Below are 17,813 nucleotides of genomic sequence, written 5' to 3'. Positions count from 1 at the left end.
CAGGCTAATGTTCCTCTCCACCCAGTAAGACCAGCAGGCTAATGTTCCTATCGACCCAGTAAGACCAGCAGTCTAATGTTCCTCTCCACCCAGTAAGGCCAGCAGGATAATGTTCCTCTCCACCCAGTAAGGCCAGCAGGCTAATGTTCCTCTCCACCCAGTAAGGCCAGCAGGCTAATGTTCCTCTCCACCCAGTAAGGCCAGCAGGCTAATGTTCCTATCTACCCAGTAAGGCCAGCAGGCTAATGTTCCTATCTACCCAGTAAGGCCAGCAGGCTAATGTTCCTATCCACCCAGTAAGGCCAGCAGGCTAATGTTCCTCTCTACCCAGTAAGGCCAGCAGGCTAATGTTCCTCTCCACCCAGTAAGGCCAGCAGGCTAATGTTCCTATCTACCCAGTAAGGCCAGCAGGCTAATGTTCCTCTCCACCCAGTAAGGCCAGCAGGCTAATGTTCCTATCTACCCAGTAAGGCCAGCAGGCTAATGTTCCTATCCACCCAGTAAGGCCAGCAGGCTAATGTTCCTATAGACTCAGTAAGACCAGCAGGCTAATGTTCGTCTCCACCCAGTAAGGCCAGCAGGCTAATGTTCCTATCTACCCAGTAAGGCCAGCGGGCTAATGTTCCTATCCACCCAGTAAGGCCAGCAGGCTAATGTTCCTATCCACCCAGTAAGGCCAGCAGGCTAATGTTCCTATAGACTCAGTAAGACCAGCAGGCTAATGTTCCTCTCCACCCAGTAAGGCCAGCAGGCTAATGTTCCTATCTACCCAGTAAGGCCAGCGGGCTAATGTTCCTATCCACCCAGTAAGGCCAGCAGGCTAATGTTCCTATCTACCCAGTAAGGCCAGCGGGCTAATGTTCCTATAGACTCAGTAAGACCAGCAGGCTAATGTTCCTATCTACCCAGTAAGGCCAGCAGGCTAATGTTCCTATCTACCCAGTAAGGCCAGCAGGCTAATGTTCCTATCTACCCAGTAAGGCCAGCAGGCTAATGTTCCTATCTACCCAGTAAGGCCAGCGGGCTAATGTTCCTATAGACTCAGTAAGACCAGCAGGCTAATGTTCCTATCCACCCAGTAAGGCCAGCGGGCTAATGTTCCTATCTACCCAGTAAGGCCAGCAGGCTAATGTTCCTATCTACCCAGTAAGGCCAGCAGGCTAATGTTCCTCTCCACCCACAGTAAGGCCAGCAGGCTAATGTTCCTATCTACCCAGTAAGGCCAGCAGGCTAGTGTTCCTATCCACCCAGTAAGGCCAGCGGGCTAATGTTCCTATCTACCCAGTAAGGCCAGCAGGCTAATGTTCCTATCTACCCAGTAAGGCCAGCAGGCTAATGTTCCTATAGACTCAGTAAGACCAGCAGGCTAATGTTCCTCTCCACCCAGTAAGGTCAGCAGGCTAATGTTCCTCTCCACCCAGTAAGGCCAGCAGGCTAATGTTCCTATCCACCCAGTAAGGCCAGCGGGCTAATGTTCCTATAGACTCAGTAAGACCAGCAGGCTAATGTTCCTCTCCACCCAGTAAGGTCAGCAGGCTAATGTTCCTCTCCACCCAGTAAGGCCAGCAGGCTAATGTTCCTATCCACCCAGTAAGACCAGCAGGCTAATGTTCCTCTCCACCCAGTAAGGCCAGCAGGCTAATGTTCCTATAGACCCAGTAAGGCCAGCAGGCTAATGTTCCTATCTACCCAGTAAGGCCAGCGGGCTAATGTTCCTATCCACCCAGTAAGGTCAGCAGGCTAATGTTCCTCTCCACCCAGTAAGGCCAGCAGGCTAATGTTCCTATCTACCCAGTAAGGCCAGCAGGCTAATGTTCCTATCCACCCAGTAAGGCCAGCAGGCTAATGTTCCTATAGACCCAGTAAGACCAGCAGGCTAATGTTCCTATCTACCCAGTAAGGCCAGCAGGCTAATGTTCCTATCCACCCAGTAAGGCCAGCAGGATAATGTTCCTATCCACCCAGTAAGGCCAGCAGGCTGGTCTCTTTTTATTGGTATCTAACTGTTATGAAAGTTGTATTGTCAGTTTTTTTGTAGTTAAACGCCACTTTAAATGTGTACATGACACTGCATCACAAGTTCCCCACGCGGACAATAAAGTCAGTAAAGTAAATTTAGATATGATGCTGAAGCTGAAGCTAATGAACTAAATGAGTTTAGACTGACTTTATAATATATATACTCACTGTGTAACCCCTGTCCTTGTCCACCAGCTACTGACTGTTCCAGCTACTTCCGGCTGGGGGTTAAGGGTGTGACCTTCCAGAAGTGTGAGTTCACCAGCCTCTGCTACGCATCCTCCTGGGTGTGTGATGGAGCCAATGACTGTGGAGACTACTCCGACGAGAGGAACTGCCCAGGTGAACACACATGCCCAAACACACACACACACACACACACACACACACACACACACACACACACACACACACACACACACACACACACACACACACACACACAATAAGCTGCAACATCTGAAATGTTTTCAGACTCTTGTCCTTGTGGACTCTGATTCAGCGTATCTCTTTAAGGCAACCAGCTGCTAGGGGAGCCCCAGAGTTCACATTAAAACACCAACATTTCATTAACACACAGCACAAGTCTATTAAACGCTCCCAAATTCAAGATGAGTACGACAAGTAAAGAGGGACGTAAGATATCACAAAACTGCAAGATTAGAAATGTCATTAAAAGTAGAATTGCTTGTTTGTCAGTAAATAAGTATTTTCATAAAACAAACGTGCTAATCTATTATACCAACATGCTACTCTTGTTCCATACATTTCCCTATTTAGTGCCACCCTACTATAATATGTTATAGAAGGCGAGGTCAGTACAGGTGCATCAAAGCTGAGACCAAGCTGGGACCAGCTTCTATCTCAAGGCCATCAGACTGTTAAATAACCATCACTATCCGGCCTCCACCCAGTACCCTGCCCTGAACTTAGTCACTGTCACTAGCCGGCTACCACCCTGTTACTCAACCTTAGAGGCTGCTGCGCTATGTACACAGACATGAAATCACTGATCACTTTAATAATGTTTACATACTGTTTTACTCATTTCATATGTATATACTGTATTCTAGTCAAGGCCCTTCTATTCAACTATTGCTGTATATACAGTTGAAGTCAGAAGTTTACATACACTTCGGTTGGAGTCATTAAAACTCGTTTTTCAACCACTCCACAAATTTCTTGTTAACAAACTATAGTTTTGGCAAGTTGGTTAGGACATCTACTTTGTGCACGACACAAGTCATTTTTCCAACAATTGTTTACAGACAGATTATTTCACTTATAATTTACTGTATCACAATTCCAGTGGGTCAGAAGTTTACATACACTCAATTAGTATTTGGCAGCATTGCCTTTAAATTGTTTAACTGGGGCAAACGTTTCGGGTAGCCTTCCACAAGCTTCCCACAATAAGTTGGGTGAATTCTGGCCCATTCCTCCTGACAGAGCTGGTGTAATGGAGTCAGGTTTGTAGGCCTCCTTGCACGCACACGCTTTGTCAGTTCTGCCCACAAATTTTTTATAGGAAAATCTTTGTCCCCATGTGCAAGGATCTTTGTCCCCATGTGCAGTTGCAAACCGTAGTCTGGCTTTTTTATGGCAGTTTTGGAACAGTGGCTTCTTCCTTGCTGAGCGGCCTTTCAGGTTATGTCGATATAGGACTTGTTTTACTCTGGATATAGATACTTTTGTACCTGTTTCCTCCAGAATCTTCACAAGGTGAAATACAGTGTAGACACTGTTAATGTTGTAAATGACTATTGTAGCTGGAAACAGCAGATTTTGAATGGAATATATACATAGGCGTACAGAGGCCCATTATCAGCCACCCTCACTCATGTGTTTCAATGGCACGTTGTGTTAGCTAATCCAAGTTTGTCATTTTAAAAGGCTAATTGATCATTAGAAAACCCTTTTGCAATTATGTTAGCACAGCTGAAAACTGTTGCGCTCATTAAAGAAGCAATAAAACTGGGCTTCTTTAGACTAGTTGAATATAAGGAGCATCAGCATTTGTGGGTTCGATTACAGGCTCAAAATGGCCAGAAGCAAAGAATTTTCTTCTGAAACTCGTCAGTCTATTCTTGTTGTGAGAAATGAAGGCTATTCCATGCGAGAAATTGCCAAGAAACTGAAGATCTCGTACAACGCTGTGTACTACTCCCTTCACAGAACAGCGCAAACTGGCTCTAGCCAGAATAGAAAGAGGAGTGGGAGGCCCCGGACTATATATATACACTCGAGATTCCAACATTGCTCATCCTAATATTTATATATATATATATTCCGTTTTTACTTTTAGATTTGTGTGTTTTGTTGTGAATTGTTAGATATTACTGCACTGTTGGAGTTATAACACAAGCATTTCGCTACACATCTGCTACATATGTGTATGCGACCAGTAACATTTATTTTGATTAACCACTATCTGTCCATCTGTTTGTCGAGCAGACCGGAGGAAGACCAAGTGTCCTGCTTCATTCTTTGCGTGTCCTAGTGGTCGCTGTATCCCTATGAGCTGGACCTGCGACAAGGAGAACGACTGTGAGAACGGAGCTGACGAGACACACTGTGGTCAGTTCAGATGGCTTTTTACTGGACTGCTGATCACTGTAGTCTTTCACCACACATTTCTGACAGATGTTCTTTCTCTTTATTGCACCACCCTCTTTGGTCTCTCTCTCCTTTAGATAAGTTCTGCTCGGCCAGCCAGTTTGAATGCGGCAACCACCGCTGTATCCCCAACCGTTGGGTGTGTGACGGCGCTGACGACTGTGGTGATGGGACTGACGAGGGCAGCAAGTGCAGTGAGTGTGATTCACGCCACACACAATCGCTAACAGGGAGGTCACTCAATTAGAAATACTAGACTAATTCAAAACGAATGCACCCAAGAGTAATGCCCTTGCCCCATATCTGTCTCCCCTCCTCCCCACACCTCTCCTGACAGAGAATAAGACGTGTAGTCCACATGCCTTCCAGTGTCCTGGCTCTCATGTGTGTGTCCCCCAGCACTGGAAGTGTGACGGGGACAAGGACTGTCCTGACGGGGTGGATGAGAGTGTCAAGGCTGGATGTGGTGAGTAGTGGATCAGTCCGAGGAGGACGGAGGACTATTGACTGGATTCATCTTTACCTATGGAAGTATGGGAGATGTTACTTACCCCATACAATGTTAAGCAATTTGAGTTTAACAGAAGTTCTTTATGCAATCATTATCAAATAATTACTTGCTGGTATACAGATTGTTTTGATAATTCAGTAGCTTATTGACTAACTAATGTCTGTCTGTCTGTGTCTCAGTGTTCAACAACACCTGTGATGAGAATGAGTTCATGTGTCAGAACAGACAGTGCATCCCCAAGCACTTTGTGTGTGATCATGACAAAGACTGCAGTGACGGCTCTGACGAGTCCCTGGAGTGTGGTGAGTGGATGACCCCTGTTGTACCCCCTCTTACACTCACACACTATCATAGTATCATTGTGTTAATCCTTAAACATTTGGAATGAATATTCTGTTTTCATGATGCACTACATGACCAAAAGTATGTGGACACCTGCTCGTCGAACATCTCATTCCAAAATCATGGGCATTAATATGGAGTTGGACCCCCCTTTGCTGCTATAACAGCCTCCACTCTTCTGGGATGGCTTTCCACTAGATGTTGGAACATTGCTGCGGTGACTTGCTTCCATTCAGCCACGAGCATTAGTGAGGTCGGACACTGACGTTTGGCGATTAGGTCTGGCTCGCAGTCGACGTACCAATTCATCCCAAAGGTGTTTGATGGGGTTGAGGTCAGGGCTCTGTGCAGGCCAGTCAAGTTCTTCCACACCGATCCCGACAAACCATTTCTGTATGGACCTCGCTTTGTGTACAGGGGGGCATTGTGCTGAAACAGGAAAGAGCCTTCCCCCAAACTGTTGCCGCAAAGTTGGAAGCATAGAATCGTCTAGAATGTCATTGTATGCTGTAGCGTTAAGTTTTCCCTTCACTGGAACTAAGGGCCTAGCCCGAACCATGAAAAAACAGTCCCAGACAATTATTCCTCCTCCACCATACTTTACAGTTGGCACTATAGACTGGGGCAGGTATAGTTCTCCTGGCATCCGCCAAACTCAGATTTGCCAGATGGTGAAGCGTGATTCATCACTCCAGAGAACACGTTTTCACTGCTCCAGAGTTCAATGGAACTTGGTAGTGAGTGTTGCAACCGAGGACAGACGATTTTTACTCGCTACGTGCTTCAGCACTCGGCGGTCCCATTCTGTGAACTTGTGTGGCCTACCACTTCGCAGCTGAGCCGTTGTTGCTCCTAGACGTTTCCACTTCACAATAACAGCACTTACTGTTGACTGGGGGCAGATCTAGCAGGACAGAAATTTGACAAACTGACCTATTTGGAAAGGTGTCATCCTATGACGGTGCCACGTTGAAAGTCACTGAGCTCTTCAGGACGGCCATTCTGCTGCCATTGTTTGTCTATGGAGATTGCAAGGCTGTCTGCTCAGTTTCATACCTGTCAGCAACAGGTGTGGCTGAAATAGCCGAATACACTAATTTGAAGGGATGTCCGCATACTTTTGTATATATGTATATGTATGTGATGGGCCTACCAGTGACATAACTGTATAGAAAAATGCAATTAATCAACCAACCAATCACCCGTCTCTCCTTTCAGAGTACCCTACGTGTGGATCCAATGAGTTCCGCTGTGCCAACGGCCGCTGCCTCATCCAGAGCTCCTGGGAGTGTGACGGAGAGTTCGACTGTCACGACCGCTCTGATGAAGCCCCCAAGAACCCCCACTGCAACGGCCCAGGTTAGACACACACATTCACAGATGGTGCTAACTGTCTATTTTCTCTGGGCCCTAAGAGATCTTCATCTCAGCCCACTATTTGCAAGGAATTTTAAGGGATTTACTCCTCAATGTGTGAGCCAAGCCCCCTCTTCCTTAGATGTTAACTCTCTATTCTCCTCTTTCTGACCCATCCTCCAATCTGTCCTCCACCTCTTCCCAAAACAGAGAAGAAATGTAACGACACGGTGTACGCTTGCGGCAACGGGAACTGTGTCAATGAGACGCTGCTGTGTGACCGGAATGATGACTGCGGTGACGGCACTGACGAGCTCAACTGCTTCATCAATGAGTGTCTGAACAGCAAGCTCAGCGGCTGCTCTCAGCTCTGTGAGGACCTCAAGATAGGCTTCAAGGTAAGGACGCACCTACACCTGGAGAGCCTCTGCTAAATAAATAGTTAACGGTGATGACTGTTTCTGTAGTCATTGCCATTTTATATTGTCAACTACGTAACAACTATTTGTCGGAAAGGTTAACCATTGTGAAGTAGTACACACAGCCTTACCTCTCCTCTCCTGTGTGGTCGTGCAGTGCAGATGCCACCCTGGCTTCCGCCTGAAGGATGATGGGAAGACGTGCGTGGACATAGACGAGTGTACGACCAGCTACCCCTGCACGCAGCGCTGCATCAACACCCACGGATCCTTCCACTGTCTCTGTGTGGAGGGCTTCCAGCTCAGCCCCAGTGACCCCACTATCTGCAAGTCCACCTCTGGTAAGAGCTGGTGGAGGGGGGTATGAGGTGGTAAGAGCTGGTGGAGGGGGGTATGAGGTGGGTAAGAGCTGGTGGAGGGAGGTGTGAGGTGGGTAAGAGCTGGTGGAGGGGGGTGTGAGGTGGGTAAGAGCTGGTGGAGGGGGGTAAGAGCTGGTGGAGGGGGGTATGAGGTGGGTAAGAGCTGGTGGAGGGGGGTATGAGGTGGGTAAGAGCTGGTGGAGGGGGGTATGAGGTGGTAAGAGCTGGTGGAGGGGGGTATGAGGTGGTGGAGTGGGGTATGAGAGTGGTAAGAGCTGGTGGAGGGGGGTATGAGAGTGGTAAGAGCTGGTGGAGGGGGGTATGAGAGTGGTAAGAGCTGGTGGAGGGGGGTATGAGGTGGTAAGAGCTGGTGGAGGGGGGTATGAGAGTGGTAAGAGCTGGTGGAGGGGGGTATGAGGTGGTAAGAGCTTTACCTACTCTAATACAACAGTCAATGTGTAAGGACAGCCTGGAGTTGAACTTCATGACCTTTTCTTCCAAAAAAATCCTTATTTTGTCCAGAGGAGGAGCCCTTCCTGATCTTTGCCAACCGTTACTACCTAAGGAAACTCAACCTTGATGGTTCCAACTACACCCTGCTCAAACAGGTGAGACTGGAGCCTCAACACCTCAAAGACCTACAACAGGTGGAAATACACATTGCTCCTTATGACCATCATGCTATGTTTGATCACTTCTCTCCCATTGTGTATGTGTGTATTAGGGCCTGAACAACGCGGTGGCGCTGGACTTTGACTACAGACAGCAGATGATCTACTGGACAGACGTGACCACTCAGGGCAGCATGATCCGACGCATGCACATCAACGGCAGCGACGTACAAGTCAGTGTGGCTCCATTACCTCTTTACCTCTTAGAAATATACATTTGATTGGTATCCTACATTTAGTTGCATAATGTGGGGAACTGAACTGTAATTTCTGATTGGCTCTTTGGCAGGTCCTTCACCGCACATCTCTTAGCAACCCTGATGGTCTGGCTGTTGATTGGGTGGGAGGGAACCTGTACTGGTGTGACAAGGGGCGGGACACCATCGAGGTGTCTAAGCTGAACGGGGCCTACCGGACAGTCCTGGTCAACACCGGTCTGAGGGAACCACGCGCTGTGGCAGTCGACGTACGAAACGGGTACGAACGCTAAATAACAAGCAGGAACTGCATTCATGTTCTCTTATTTTCTCTTTGATGAATGCTGCTCAAATATTGAATATAGCATTGATTATTTTACTTCAAGAGAGACTCATTGATCCTCACTTTGCTGAGAATGTAGTGTGACGTTATGACCACTCACCTGGGTGTTCTGAGTGGTTCTGAAGCCTCACACTGAGCTGTGTCCCTGCCAGGTACCTGTACTGGTCAGACTGGGGTGACAACCCCCACATAGGGAGGATAGGGATGGACGGCTCCAACAGGACTGTGATTGTAGAGGACAGGATCACCTGGCCCAACGGCCTCACTCTGGACTTCATCAACGACCGTATCTACTGGGCCGACGCCAGAGAGGACTACATCGAGTTCGCCAGCCTGGACGGAACCAACCGACACACTGGTAACACACTCTGTCATACACGTGTGCACATTTGGATATTGACATTACAATACCCACGCGTGAAACGGAAGTCGTGTACACTATACACACCACATGCTCATGAGTAAATAAATCACTGCTCGTATCTGACGCGTCTGTTTCTCTGTGTGCCCCCCCTGCAGTGTTAAGCCAGGACATCCCCCACATCTTTGCCATGACTCTGTTTGAGGAGTACATCTACTGGACCGACTGGGAGACCAAGTCCATCAACAGGTGTCACAAGACCCAGGGCACCAACAAGACCATGCTGATCAGCACGCTGCACCGGCCCATGGACGTCCACATCTACCACCCTTACCGCCAGCCAGAGGGTATGAGTAAGTCTCCTGTTACCGCCACCTGAACACCCTGTCATGTATCGACGTGTGCCTGCACTCCTCTCACCTGGGCCTATTGTGTGTGTTTGGTTGACCCACAGTGGCCAACCACCCGTGTCAGACCAATAACGGAGGATGCAGTAACCTGTGCCTGCTGTCGCCTGGAGGGGGGTACAAGTGTGCCTGTCCCACTAACTTTTACCTGGCCAGTGACGGGAGACGGTGTATGTCCAACTGTACCGCCAGCCAGGTGAGTTTAGCCAACGTCTGTGTCTTTCTCTGCCTTATTGTGCTCAGAACTAATCTTTCTCTCTCTTCCCCCATCATCTCTCTTTCTGTCTCTTTCCCTCTTCCTCTCCATCCTCTATCCTTTTCCCTACCCCTCCCTCTCTCCCTGCAGTTTGTGTGCAAGAATGACAAGTGCATTCCGTTCTGGTGGAAGTGTGACACAGAGGATGATTGTGGGGACCGGTCAGACGAGCCTGCGGAATGCCGTGAGTGACAGACAGTCCTAGTCCATGAACACTAACTATCATAGCTGCACTGTACTAAAGTCCTGGTTGACTGATGTTGTATTTGGTATCCCCCTATAGCTGAGTTCAAGTGCAGGCCCGGCCAGTTCCAGTGTGGTACAGGTATCTGTACCAACCCAGCCTACATCTGTGACGGAGACAACGACTGCCAGGACAACTCTGACGAGGCCAACTGTGACATCCACGTTTGTCTGCCCAGTCAGTTTAAGTGTAGCCACCCCAGCCGCTGTATCCCTGGGATCTTCCGCTGTAACGGCCAGGACAACTGTGGAGAGGGAGAGGACGAGAAAGACTGCCGTGAGTAGACTGCTGTTCCTACAGTATTGGAGGGGTTAAAGAGGGGGTGTAGTGTACTGCACCAACTTCTCGTCTTTTCAAACCAGTGTTTTTGTGTTATTTTCAGCCTACCATGTTTTCTACGCATGTTGACGTGTATAATTTAAATTCATTTTAAATGTAAGACTAGGAGCGAAAAGCCATGCATCATATACGGATATTGGTAAGTGACGGTCTCCTCTCTCCTTTCTGTCCCGTGTAGCGGAGGTGACATGTGCCCCTAACCAGTTCCAGTGTGCCATCACCAAGCGCTGTATCCCCCGTGTCTGGGTGTGTGACAGGGACAACGACTGTGTGGACGGATCTGACGAGCCTGCCAACTGCAGTACGGATCCACTCTACTCTCACGTCCAGCATCTTGCTCGTTGATTCCTCCCCTTCTCTTTCTACCGCCCTTCATTGTATTCTCTCTCTGATCTCTAATGTCCCCCATTCCCTCTCCCCCTCCAGCCCAGATGACGTGTGGCGTGGATGAGTTCCGCTGCAAGGACTCTGGTCGCTGCATCCCGGCCCGATGGAAGTGTGACGGAGAGGACGACTGTGGGGACGCATCAGACGAACCCAAGGAGGAGTGCGGTGAGTGATGGACGGAGGGTTGGCGGTAGAGAGATTGAGATGCAGGCGAGATGGTGGGATAGGAATGGAGAGATTCCCAAGGTTATTTTGTGATGTGTGTTTTACATAATTGTATACTATTAAAATATCTGTTATAATTTCTACTTTGACTGTATTCTGTGTATGTCGTGTCCTCAGATGAGAGGACATGTGAGCCGTACCAGTTCCGGTGTAAGAACAACCGTTGTGTCCCGGGTCGCTGGCAATGTGACTATGACAACGACTGTGGAGACAACTCTGATGAGGACAAGTGTGGTAGGTCCCCTCTGTCCTGTCCAGTCTGTGATGCCAGGACTAGGTCTCCTGTCTCTTCTCACTATGGGGGAGATTAGAGCTACAGAATATATGTGTATTCTATTTGTATATGATGCCTTCTTTCACTGTATGGGTTCAGCTACATCTGTTCCCCAAAGAGATCATTTAATAGTTTTTAAAGGTAACACTGTTGTTTGTGTGTTGTATGTCTATGTGTGGTGTTTGTGTGTTGTTTGTGTATGTGTGTTCACTCAACTGCGCTGCACATTCAAGATTTTGATTTCCATTGCTTTGATTTAACTTTGTGACCATTTGCACATCTCACATCATCTCATGTTTATTCTGCATTTCACACTGGCCTGTTGACGTGGTTTAGAGGTAGGTGTCTTCACGATCAGCATGAACACCCCCAACCTACCACCAATCTACCCAAGCCCCAAGTGTCTGTCTACACTAACTATCCTATTGCCATTAGGGGAAAAAAATATATACAAAACATTTAAAAAGTAGCTTTGCTCCTTGACTCCATAAAAAGTGTTTCTACTCTATCCAGACTCTCAGCTCCTTTCCAATCCCACTAGTCCTTTTAGCCCCTCCCCCTCGATGTACCATGTGACCCAGTGTACTCCCACCCCCCATCTTCTGATATGTCCCTTGCTACCAGTCTCTTCCTCCTGTGTCTGTACAGCCATTTTACCCTTATGACATACGTCTGTGTCCGGAAGTTCTTATTCTTTTCCACACCCCTCCCTCTCCTCTCCTCCCTCTCTCGTCACCCCTCTCCTCTCCTCCCTCTCTCCTCACCCCTCTCCTCTCCTCCCTCTCTCGTCACCCCTCTCCTCTCCTCACCCCTCCTCTCTCTCCCTTCAGTGCCAAGGCAGTGTTCAGAGAGTGAGTTTTCCTGTACCAACGGTCGCTGCATTGCTGGGAGGTGGAAGTGTGATGGAGACCATGACTGTGCTGATGGATCAGACGAGGTACAGTGACACTCACAGTTATTAAAAATACAGTAAAATTACTCACATCAAATGAATGGAAAAGGAAAAACCCCTCACTGTTCCATGCTCCCAAACATTATTTTTTTGTTGAAGCTTAGTGATATGGAAAGTCAATGCCATCCCCAATCTTACTAGTGCATGTCCTAACTCATTGTCACAATGAATACATCATTACTAGAGGATTGTTCATTTATGAATAGCATTGTCATTAGTGTGACGTAGTAAGTGATGTCCCTGTGTGTCCTCCTGCAGAATGGCTGTGATGTGAAGTGTGACAGTGATCAGTTCCAGTGTAAGAATGGCCACTGTATCCCCATCCGCTGGCGCTGTGACGCAGACCCTGACTGTATGGACGGCAGTGACGAGGAGAAGTGTGACAGCGGAGGTGAGTTTTTTTTTATACACACACATTATTGTACTGTTCATTAAGTACAAGTTGTGGGTATGTATTTCATAGAGAAAAGTAACTCTCTCTCTGTCTCAGTGGGTAGACACTGCCCCCTGGATGAGTTCCAGTGTAACAACACTCTGTGTAAGCCCCTGGCCTGGAAGTGTGACGGAGAGGACGACTGTGGAGACAACTCTGATGAGAACCCAGAGGAGTGCAGTGAGTCCCCATGACATCAATAACACTGCCCCTGAGGATCATTCAACACCTACCTCACACCTGTCATCTCTTCTCTCCTCCTCTATCCCTCAGCTAAATTCCAGTGCCCACCCAGAAGGCAGTTCCGCTGCCACAACAACCGTGTCTGCCTGCCGATAGCCAGGCACTGTGACGGTGTTGATAACTGCGGGGACAACAGTGATGAGCTCAACTGCCGTGAGTTTTTCTAGTAGTAGAGAGTTATGGAGTGGACTTTTACAATAAAGAGTTACGGAGTTGACTAGATGGTTATGGAGTTGAAATAATGCAGCCTCCTCCCTGTTTTCCTCCAGAGACTCCTCCTACCATGCCAGTCTGTCAGAAGGATGAGTTCCAGTGCTCCAACGGCCGCTGCATCAGCTCCAACCTGCGCTGTGACTACTTTAACAACTGTGAGGACTACGGCTCTGACGAGATCGGCTGCAACAAGAAAGGTGTGTGTTACATCTCGGCACGCAAGAGTAGTGTGTGTGTGTGTCTGTCTCTGTATGTATGTACATGTTATTGTCTGTAAGTTTGACTCTCTGTCCTGTCTGGTTCTTTGCAGACTCTTCCCTGAATGACTGCCGCAATAACAGGACAGTGTGTGGTGACGGTGATGAGGCCCACTGTGTGGTGAATGGCACTGAGGCCTTCTGCTCCTGCAAACCTGGCTTCAAGACCACAGGCAACAACAGATGTGAAGGTACAGCACTGGTTCAAATACACTCTCTATGTTACTGTTATGACAAAAATGTCTGGTGTAGTCTAGTGATCTGTAACCCAAATCTTTTTGCTTTGGGGGGGTTGTTCACAGATAAGAATGAGTGTAAGCAGTTTGGAGTGTGTTCCCACATCTGCAACAACACCAAGGGCTCCCACAAGTGCAGCTGCCACAAGTACTTCACCAGGATCAACGACACCTGCAAGGTTGACAGTGAGTACTGCTCAGTTCAGCGTTACCAGTGGATCGGTTACAGTTACTGCTTCTCTGTCTTTAGAAACCTGTCTGAATTTGTCTCTGAGTGTTTTAGCCTCTGTCACAATTGTGTGTGTGTATGTTATACTAACTGATATCTAATTAAATGTATGTGTGTGCCAAATAGCTCTTAGCCACGCAAGACAATTGCATTGTATAGTGATGGCCTCATAACCGTAAGTCAGAGGGGATGTCCTAACTCGGGTTGTGACCTCCCTTCCTCTGTCTTCCCAGACTTGAGACAGGTGCTCTACATCGCCGACGACAACGAGATCCGCAGCCTGGACCCTGGCATGCCCAACTGGCGTTATGAGCAGACCTTCCAGGGCGACGCCAACGTGCGCATCGATGCCATGGACCTGCACGTCAAGACCAACCGCATCTACTGGACCAACTGGCACACGGGCAGAATCTCTTCCTACGAGCTGCCATCCTCATCCTCGTCACCGAACGGCAACAACAACCGACACCGTCGTCAGAGTGACTCCCGCGTCGCCAACCTGGAGGTGTGTGTCTGTCCGTGCTCAGATAGTCTTGACTGATCTTGTCATGCCCTTGGCCCTTTCAGACAAACAATGATTTAACTGGTATTGCCCCCCCCCCCCTCTCCCTGTGTTCAGATCCCCGGTCTGAAGATGCCCCGTGGCATCGCCGTGGACTGGGTGGCAGGGAACATCTACTGGACAGACTCTGGCCGAGATGTGATTGAGGTGGCCCAGATATCAGGCCAACACCGCAAAACCCTCATCTCCGGCATGATTGACGAGCCCTACGCCATCGTAGTGGACCCCCAGAGAGGGTGAGTCTGCCTTGGGAGAGGAGGATAGTGGGGGTGGGAGAGGAGTCTGGACTACTTTGGAAATACATGGGTCTGGAAGATAATTCCTGAGCCCTCAAACACATCCTTCTTTGTGCACATACTGCTTTCTGATACAGTATTTAAATAAGACTGATGATAGAAAGATGGTGTGCTAGACCAGGGACAAATCAACTGGACATCCAGTAGATATAGTCAAACGCATTACTATGTGATGGTCATACGCATTACTATGTGATGGTCATACGCATTACTATGTGATGGTCATACGCATTACTATGTGATGGTCAAACGCATTACTATGTGATGGTCATACGCATTACTATGTGATGGTCAAACGCATTACTATGTGATGGTCAAACGCATTACTATGTGATGGTCATACGCATTACTATGTGATGGTCATACGCATTACTATGTGATGGTCATACGCATTACTATGTGATGGTCAAACGCATTACTATGTGATGGTCATACGCATTACTATGTGATGGTCATACGCATTACTATGTGATGGTCATACGCATTACTATGTGATGGTCATACGCATTACTATGTGATGGTCATACGCATTACTATGTGATGGTCAAACGCATTACTATGTGATGGTCAAACGCATTACTATGTGATGGTCAAACGCATTACTATGTGATGGCTCAACGCATTACTATGTGATGGCTCAACGCATTACTATGTGATGGCCCAACGCATTACTATGTGATGGCTCATGTAACTGATTGTCGATGCTGTGTATCCATTAGGACCATGTACTGGGCTGACTGGGGAAACCACCCAAAGATTGAGACTGCTGCCATGGATGGAACCATGAGAGAGACACTGGTACAGGACAACATCCAGTGGCCCACAGGTAACATATATATATATATATATATATACACACACTACAAACATTTTACAGACTGATTGACAGGTCCATTTCTCCACAAATTGAAGGATGGGCTGTGTAGAGCTTTGTTTCACTCAATAAGCTTAGCCTCAAACTGACATGTCTCAATGACTGCTCTCCCTCTCTGCGTGTCTGTCTGTCTCTCTCCCTCTCTTTCTCTCTCTATATCCCCCTCTCTCTCTCTCTCTGCTTATCTCTGTCTCTCTCTTATCTCTGTCTCTCTCTCTCCCTCTCTCCAGGCCTGGCTGTGGACTACTTTAACGAGCGTCTGTACTGGGCCGATGCTAAGCTGTCAGTGATTGGCAGTGTGAGGCTGAATGGCAGCGACCCAGTGGTGGCTGTGACCAGCATTAAGAACAGTTGAGTGAACTGCACGGGTCTGGGTTTAAAGACCTGGGCTGACATCGCTAAGCCACAGAATCATGTTTTGGTTAGAGATATGTGGGCCCATTTTTAGATGTGGAGCCTTCTCATGACACTGGGACTGTCAAGAATGGGTGCATTAAATTGGAGCATGCTGATATCCTCAGCAAGTGGAAAAAATAGTGTATTTTAGCATAGCTTATAGCATTTCTAACTGGTAAAGAGTCTGAGCTGTGGTGTTCGGTCTTGTTTGTTCCAGAGCTCCACCACCCGTTCAGTATTGATGTGTTTGAGGACTACATCTATGGCGTTACCTACATCAACAACTTTGTGTTCCGGGTCAACAAGTATGGCAAAGGCCCCATGGAGAACCTGACTACAGGGATGAACCACGCCACGGACATCGTACTCTACCACCGCAACAAACAGCCTGAGAGTGAGTGGACATCACCGTTATTATCATGACAATCACCGGCTGACAAAATGTCATTACCGCCACAGCCCTAGTAGAGGTCAACACGGCTATTCTCTAAACGTTCTTTCAGGGTTGAATTCTAACTTTAGATGTGTGCACAGAACTAGGCCTACGACAAATTGACTTTCACACCAAAGATCTCAAGTTAGGCTTAGGTCTTTAAAGTCCAAGGGCCACCCATCAAAAATGTGTTGTTCCGTGACCCAGAAAACGGAATTGCAAAATTTCAGCAACACAACGTAGATAAAGTTATGAACATGAATACTGTGGGATTTAAAAACATGTAAAAACTGCACATGCATTTAGTTCCTTTAATCAAAGTTATTATATTTATCATCAATCACAGTGGATCTTGGGTAATTTCCGACATTGCTATTTTTCACCTTGGTTACTTTTGTTGCACACTGATCCAGATGAACCCCAAATGAGGAAATATGTTTTAACCATGTGCAGTGGTTTTCTCAGTTAATAGAATATGTTTTGGCAGCTGTATTCAGCCTACAAGGGCCATCATTGCTCTTGGCTGCTAGACAAACTAAAGACGGCGTGTTTGCTAGCTCACACAGCTCTCAAAATAAGCGAAATAAAGCGGCGTTCTGGCATATGAGAAATCTATTTAAACTGCTTCTTCTCTCATATTATTTTTACATTCCTCCAGTCTGGTAGCCTAAATGCCTTGCTTTCTGAATGCATGGACAACGGAACACGTGTAACAATTGTAACCAAGATGTAACATGGCAACCTCATAATGTTGCTAGGGGGAATTACCCAAAATGAGCTATGATTTCGAAATCGTACCTTTTGAATTATACATTTTTATTATATTTTACAATTTTTGATCCACACAATTTTCATAACATTATCAATGTAATGATGTTTAAACTTTGCAGTTTTGTTTCCTGGATCACGGAATGTCTTTTTTGATGAGTGGCCCTTAAACTATTAGAGACAGACTTACAGTCTGGTATAATTGTGTTAAAGGAGGGCTAAACTTATCATTAAGAAATGCAGTGGCCATGACTGAAGCCAAAACGAGAGTTGTGTGTGTGTGTGTGTTCGCACATGGCAAGTGTTTGTACATTCACTCTGCCAAAACAGTACACAGTCACTCTTCTATGTAACTTAAAACAGTCTAACCAGGTCTTGAAGTCGCCTAGGCTAGCTGGCGCTAGCCAACATCTTTTTGTCAATTAGCTTCAGCCTGCTGCTGTGGACCGTGGCAAAGTTGGTGTGACATTGGACAGCCTATATCTGGGGCTAGTTTGGGAATGTCAATTACACAATTCAAATGGGACAATATTTTAATTTTGCACAACTTTTGTTGTCTCATTAACTGCGTTCAATATTTGTATGTGAATTTCTA

The 17,813-nt window shown here is 47.3% G+C and overlaps 1 protein-coding gene across 1 annotated transcript in view; it reads left to right on the top strand.

Moving 5' to 3' along the window:
- Positions 1–17,813, top strand: part of LOC120021297 (low-density lipoprotein receptor-related protein 1-like) — a 191,575-nt gene that overhangs the window by 156,481 nt on the left and 17,281 nt on the right. The window contains exons 51-81 of the mRNA XM_038964998.1: positions 2,215–2,361; positions 4,474–4,596; positions 4,713–4,829; positions 4,973–5,101; positions 5,326–5,448; positions 6,707–6,847; positions 7,055–7,242; positions 7,421–7,604; positions 8,145–8,230; positions 8,347–8,466; positions 8,583–8,770; positions 8,986–9,191; positions 9,353–9,541; positions 9,649–9,797; positions 9,948–10,041; positions 10,141–10,377; positions 10,619–10,741; positions 10,867–10,992; positions 11,170–11,286; positions 12,157–12,263; positions 12,537–12,669; positions 12,769–12,891; positions 12,985–13,107; positions 13,224–13,364; positions 13,478–13,615; positions 13,727–13,846; positions 14,123–14,394; positions 14,509–14,687; positions 15,467–15,573; positions 15,852–15,971; positions 16,235–16,411. Of these exons, the coding sequence (XP_038820926.1) occupies positions 2,215–2,361; positions 4,474–4,596; positions 4,713–4,829; positions 4,973–5,101; positions 5,326–5,448; positions 6,707–6,847; positions 7,055–7,242; positions 7,421–7,604; positions 8,145–8,230; positions 8,347–8,466; positions 8,583–8,770; positions 8,986–9,191; positions 9,353–9,541; positions 9,649–9,797; positions 9,948–10,041; positions 10,141–10,377; positions 10,619–10,741; positions 10,867–10,992; positions 11,170–11,286; positions 12,157–12,263; positions 12,537–12,669; positions 12,769–12,891; positions 12,985–13,107; positions 13,224–13,364; positions 13,478–13,615; positions 13,727–13,846; positions 14,123–14,394; positions 14,509–14,687; positions 15,467–15,573; positions 15,852–15,971; positions 16,235–16,411 (4,527 nt within the window). The remainder of the gene's footprint in view (positions 1–2,214; positions 2,362–4,473; positions 4,597–4,712; positions 4,830–4,972; positions 5,102–5,325; positions 5,449–6,706; positions 6,848–7,054; positions 7,243–7,420; positions 7,605–8,144; positions 8,231–8,346; positions 8,467–8,582; positions 8,771–8,985; positions 9,192–9,352; positions 9,542–9,648; positions 9,798–9,947; positions 10,042–10,140; positions 10,378–10,618; positions 10,742–10,866; positions 10,993–11,169; positions 11,287–12,156; positions 12,264–12,536; positions 12,670–12,768; positions 12,892–12,984; positions 13,108–13,223; positions 13,365–13,477; positions 13,616–13,726; positions 13,847–14,122; positions 14,395–14,508; positions 14,688–15,466; positions 15,574–15,851; positions 15,972–16,234; positions 16,412–17,813) is intronic.

Source organism: Salvelinus namaycush, chromosome 2 (assembly GCF_016432855.1).
Source record: "Salvelinus namaycush isolate Seneca chromosome 2, SaNama_1.0, whole genome shotgun sequence".
Taxonomy (NCBI): domain Eukaryota; kingdom Metazoa; phylum Chordata; class Actinopteri; order Salmoniformes; family Salmonidae; genus Salvelinus; species Salvelinus namaycush.
Note: the sequence above shows the minus strand (reverse complement) of the source record. Positions and strands in the feature narration are given on the sequence as shown.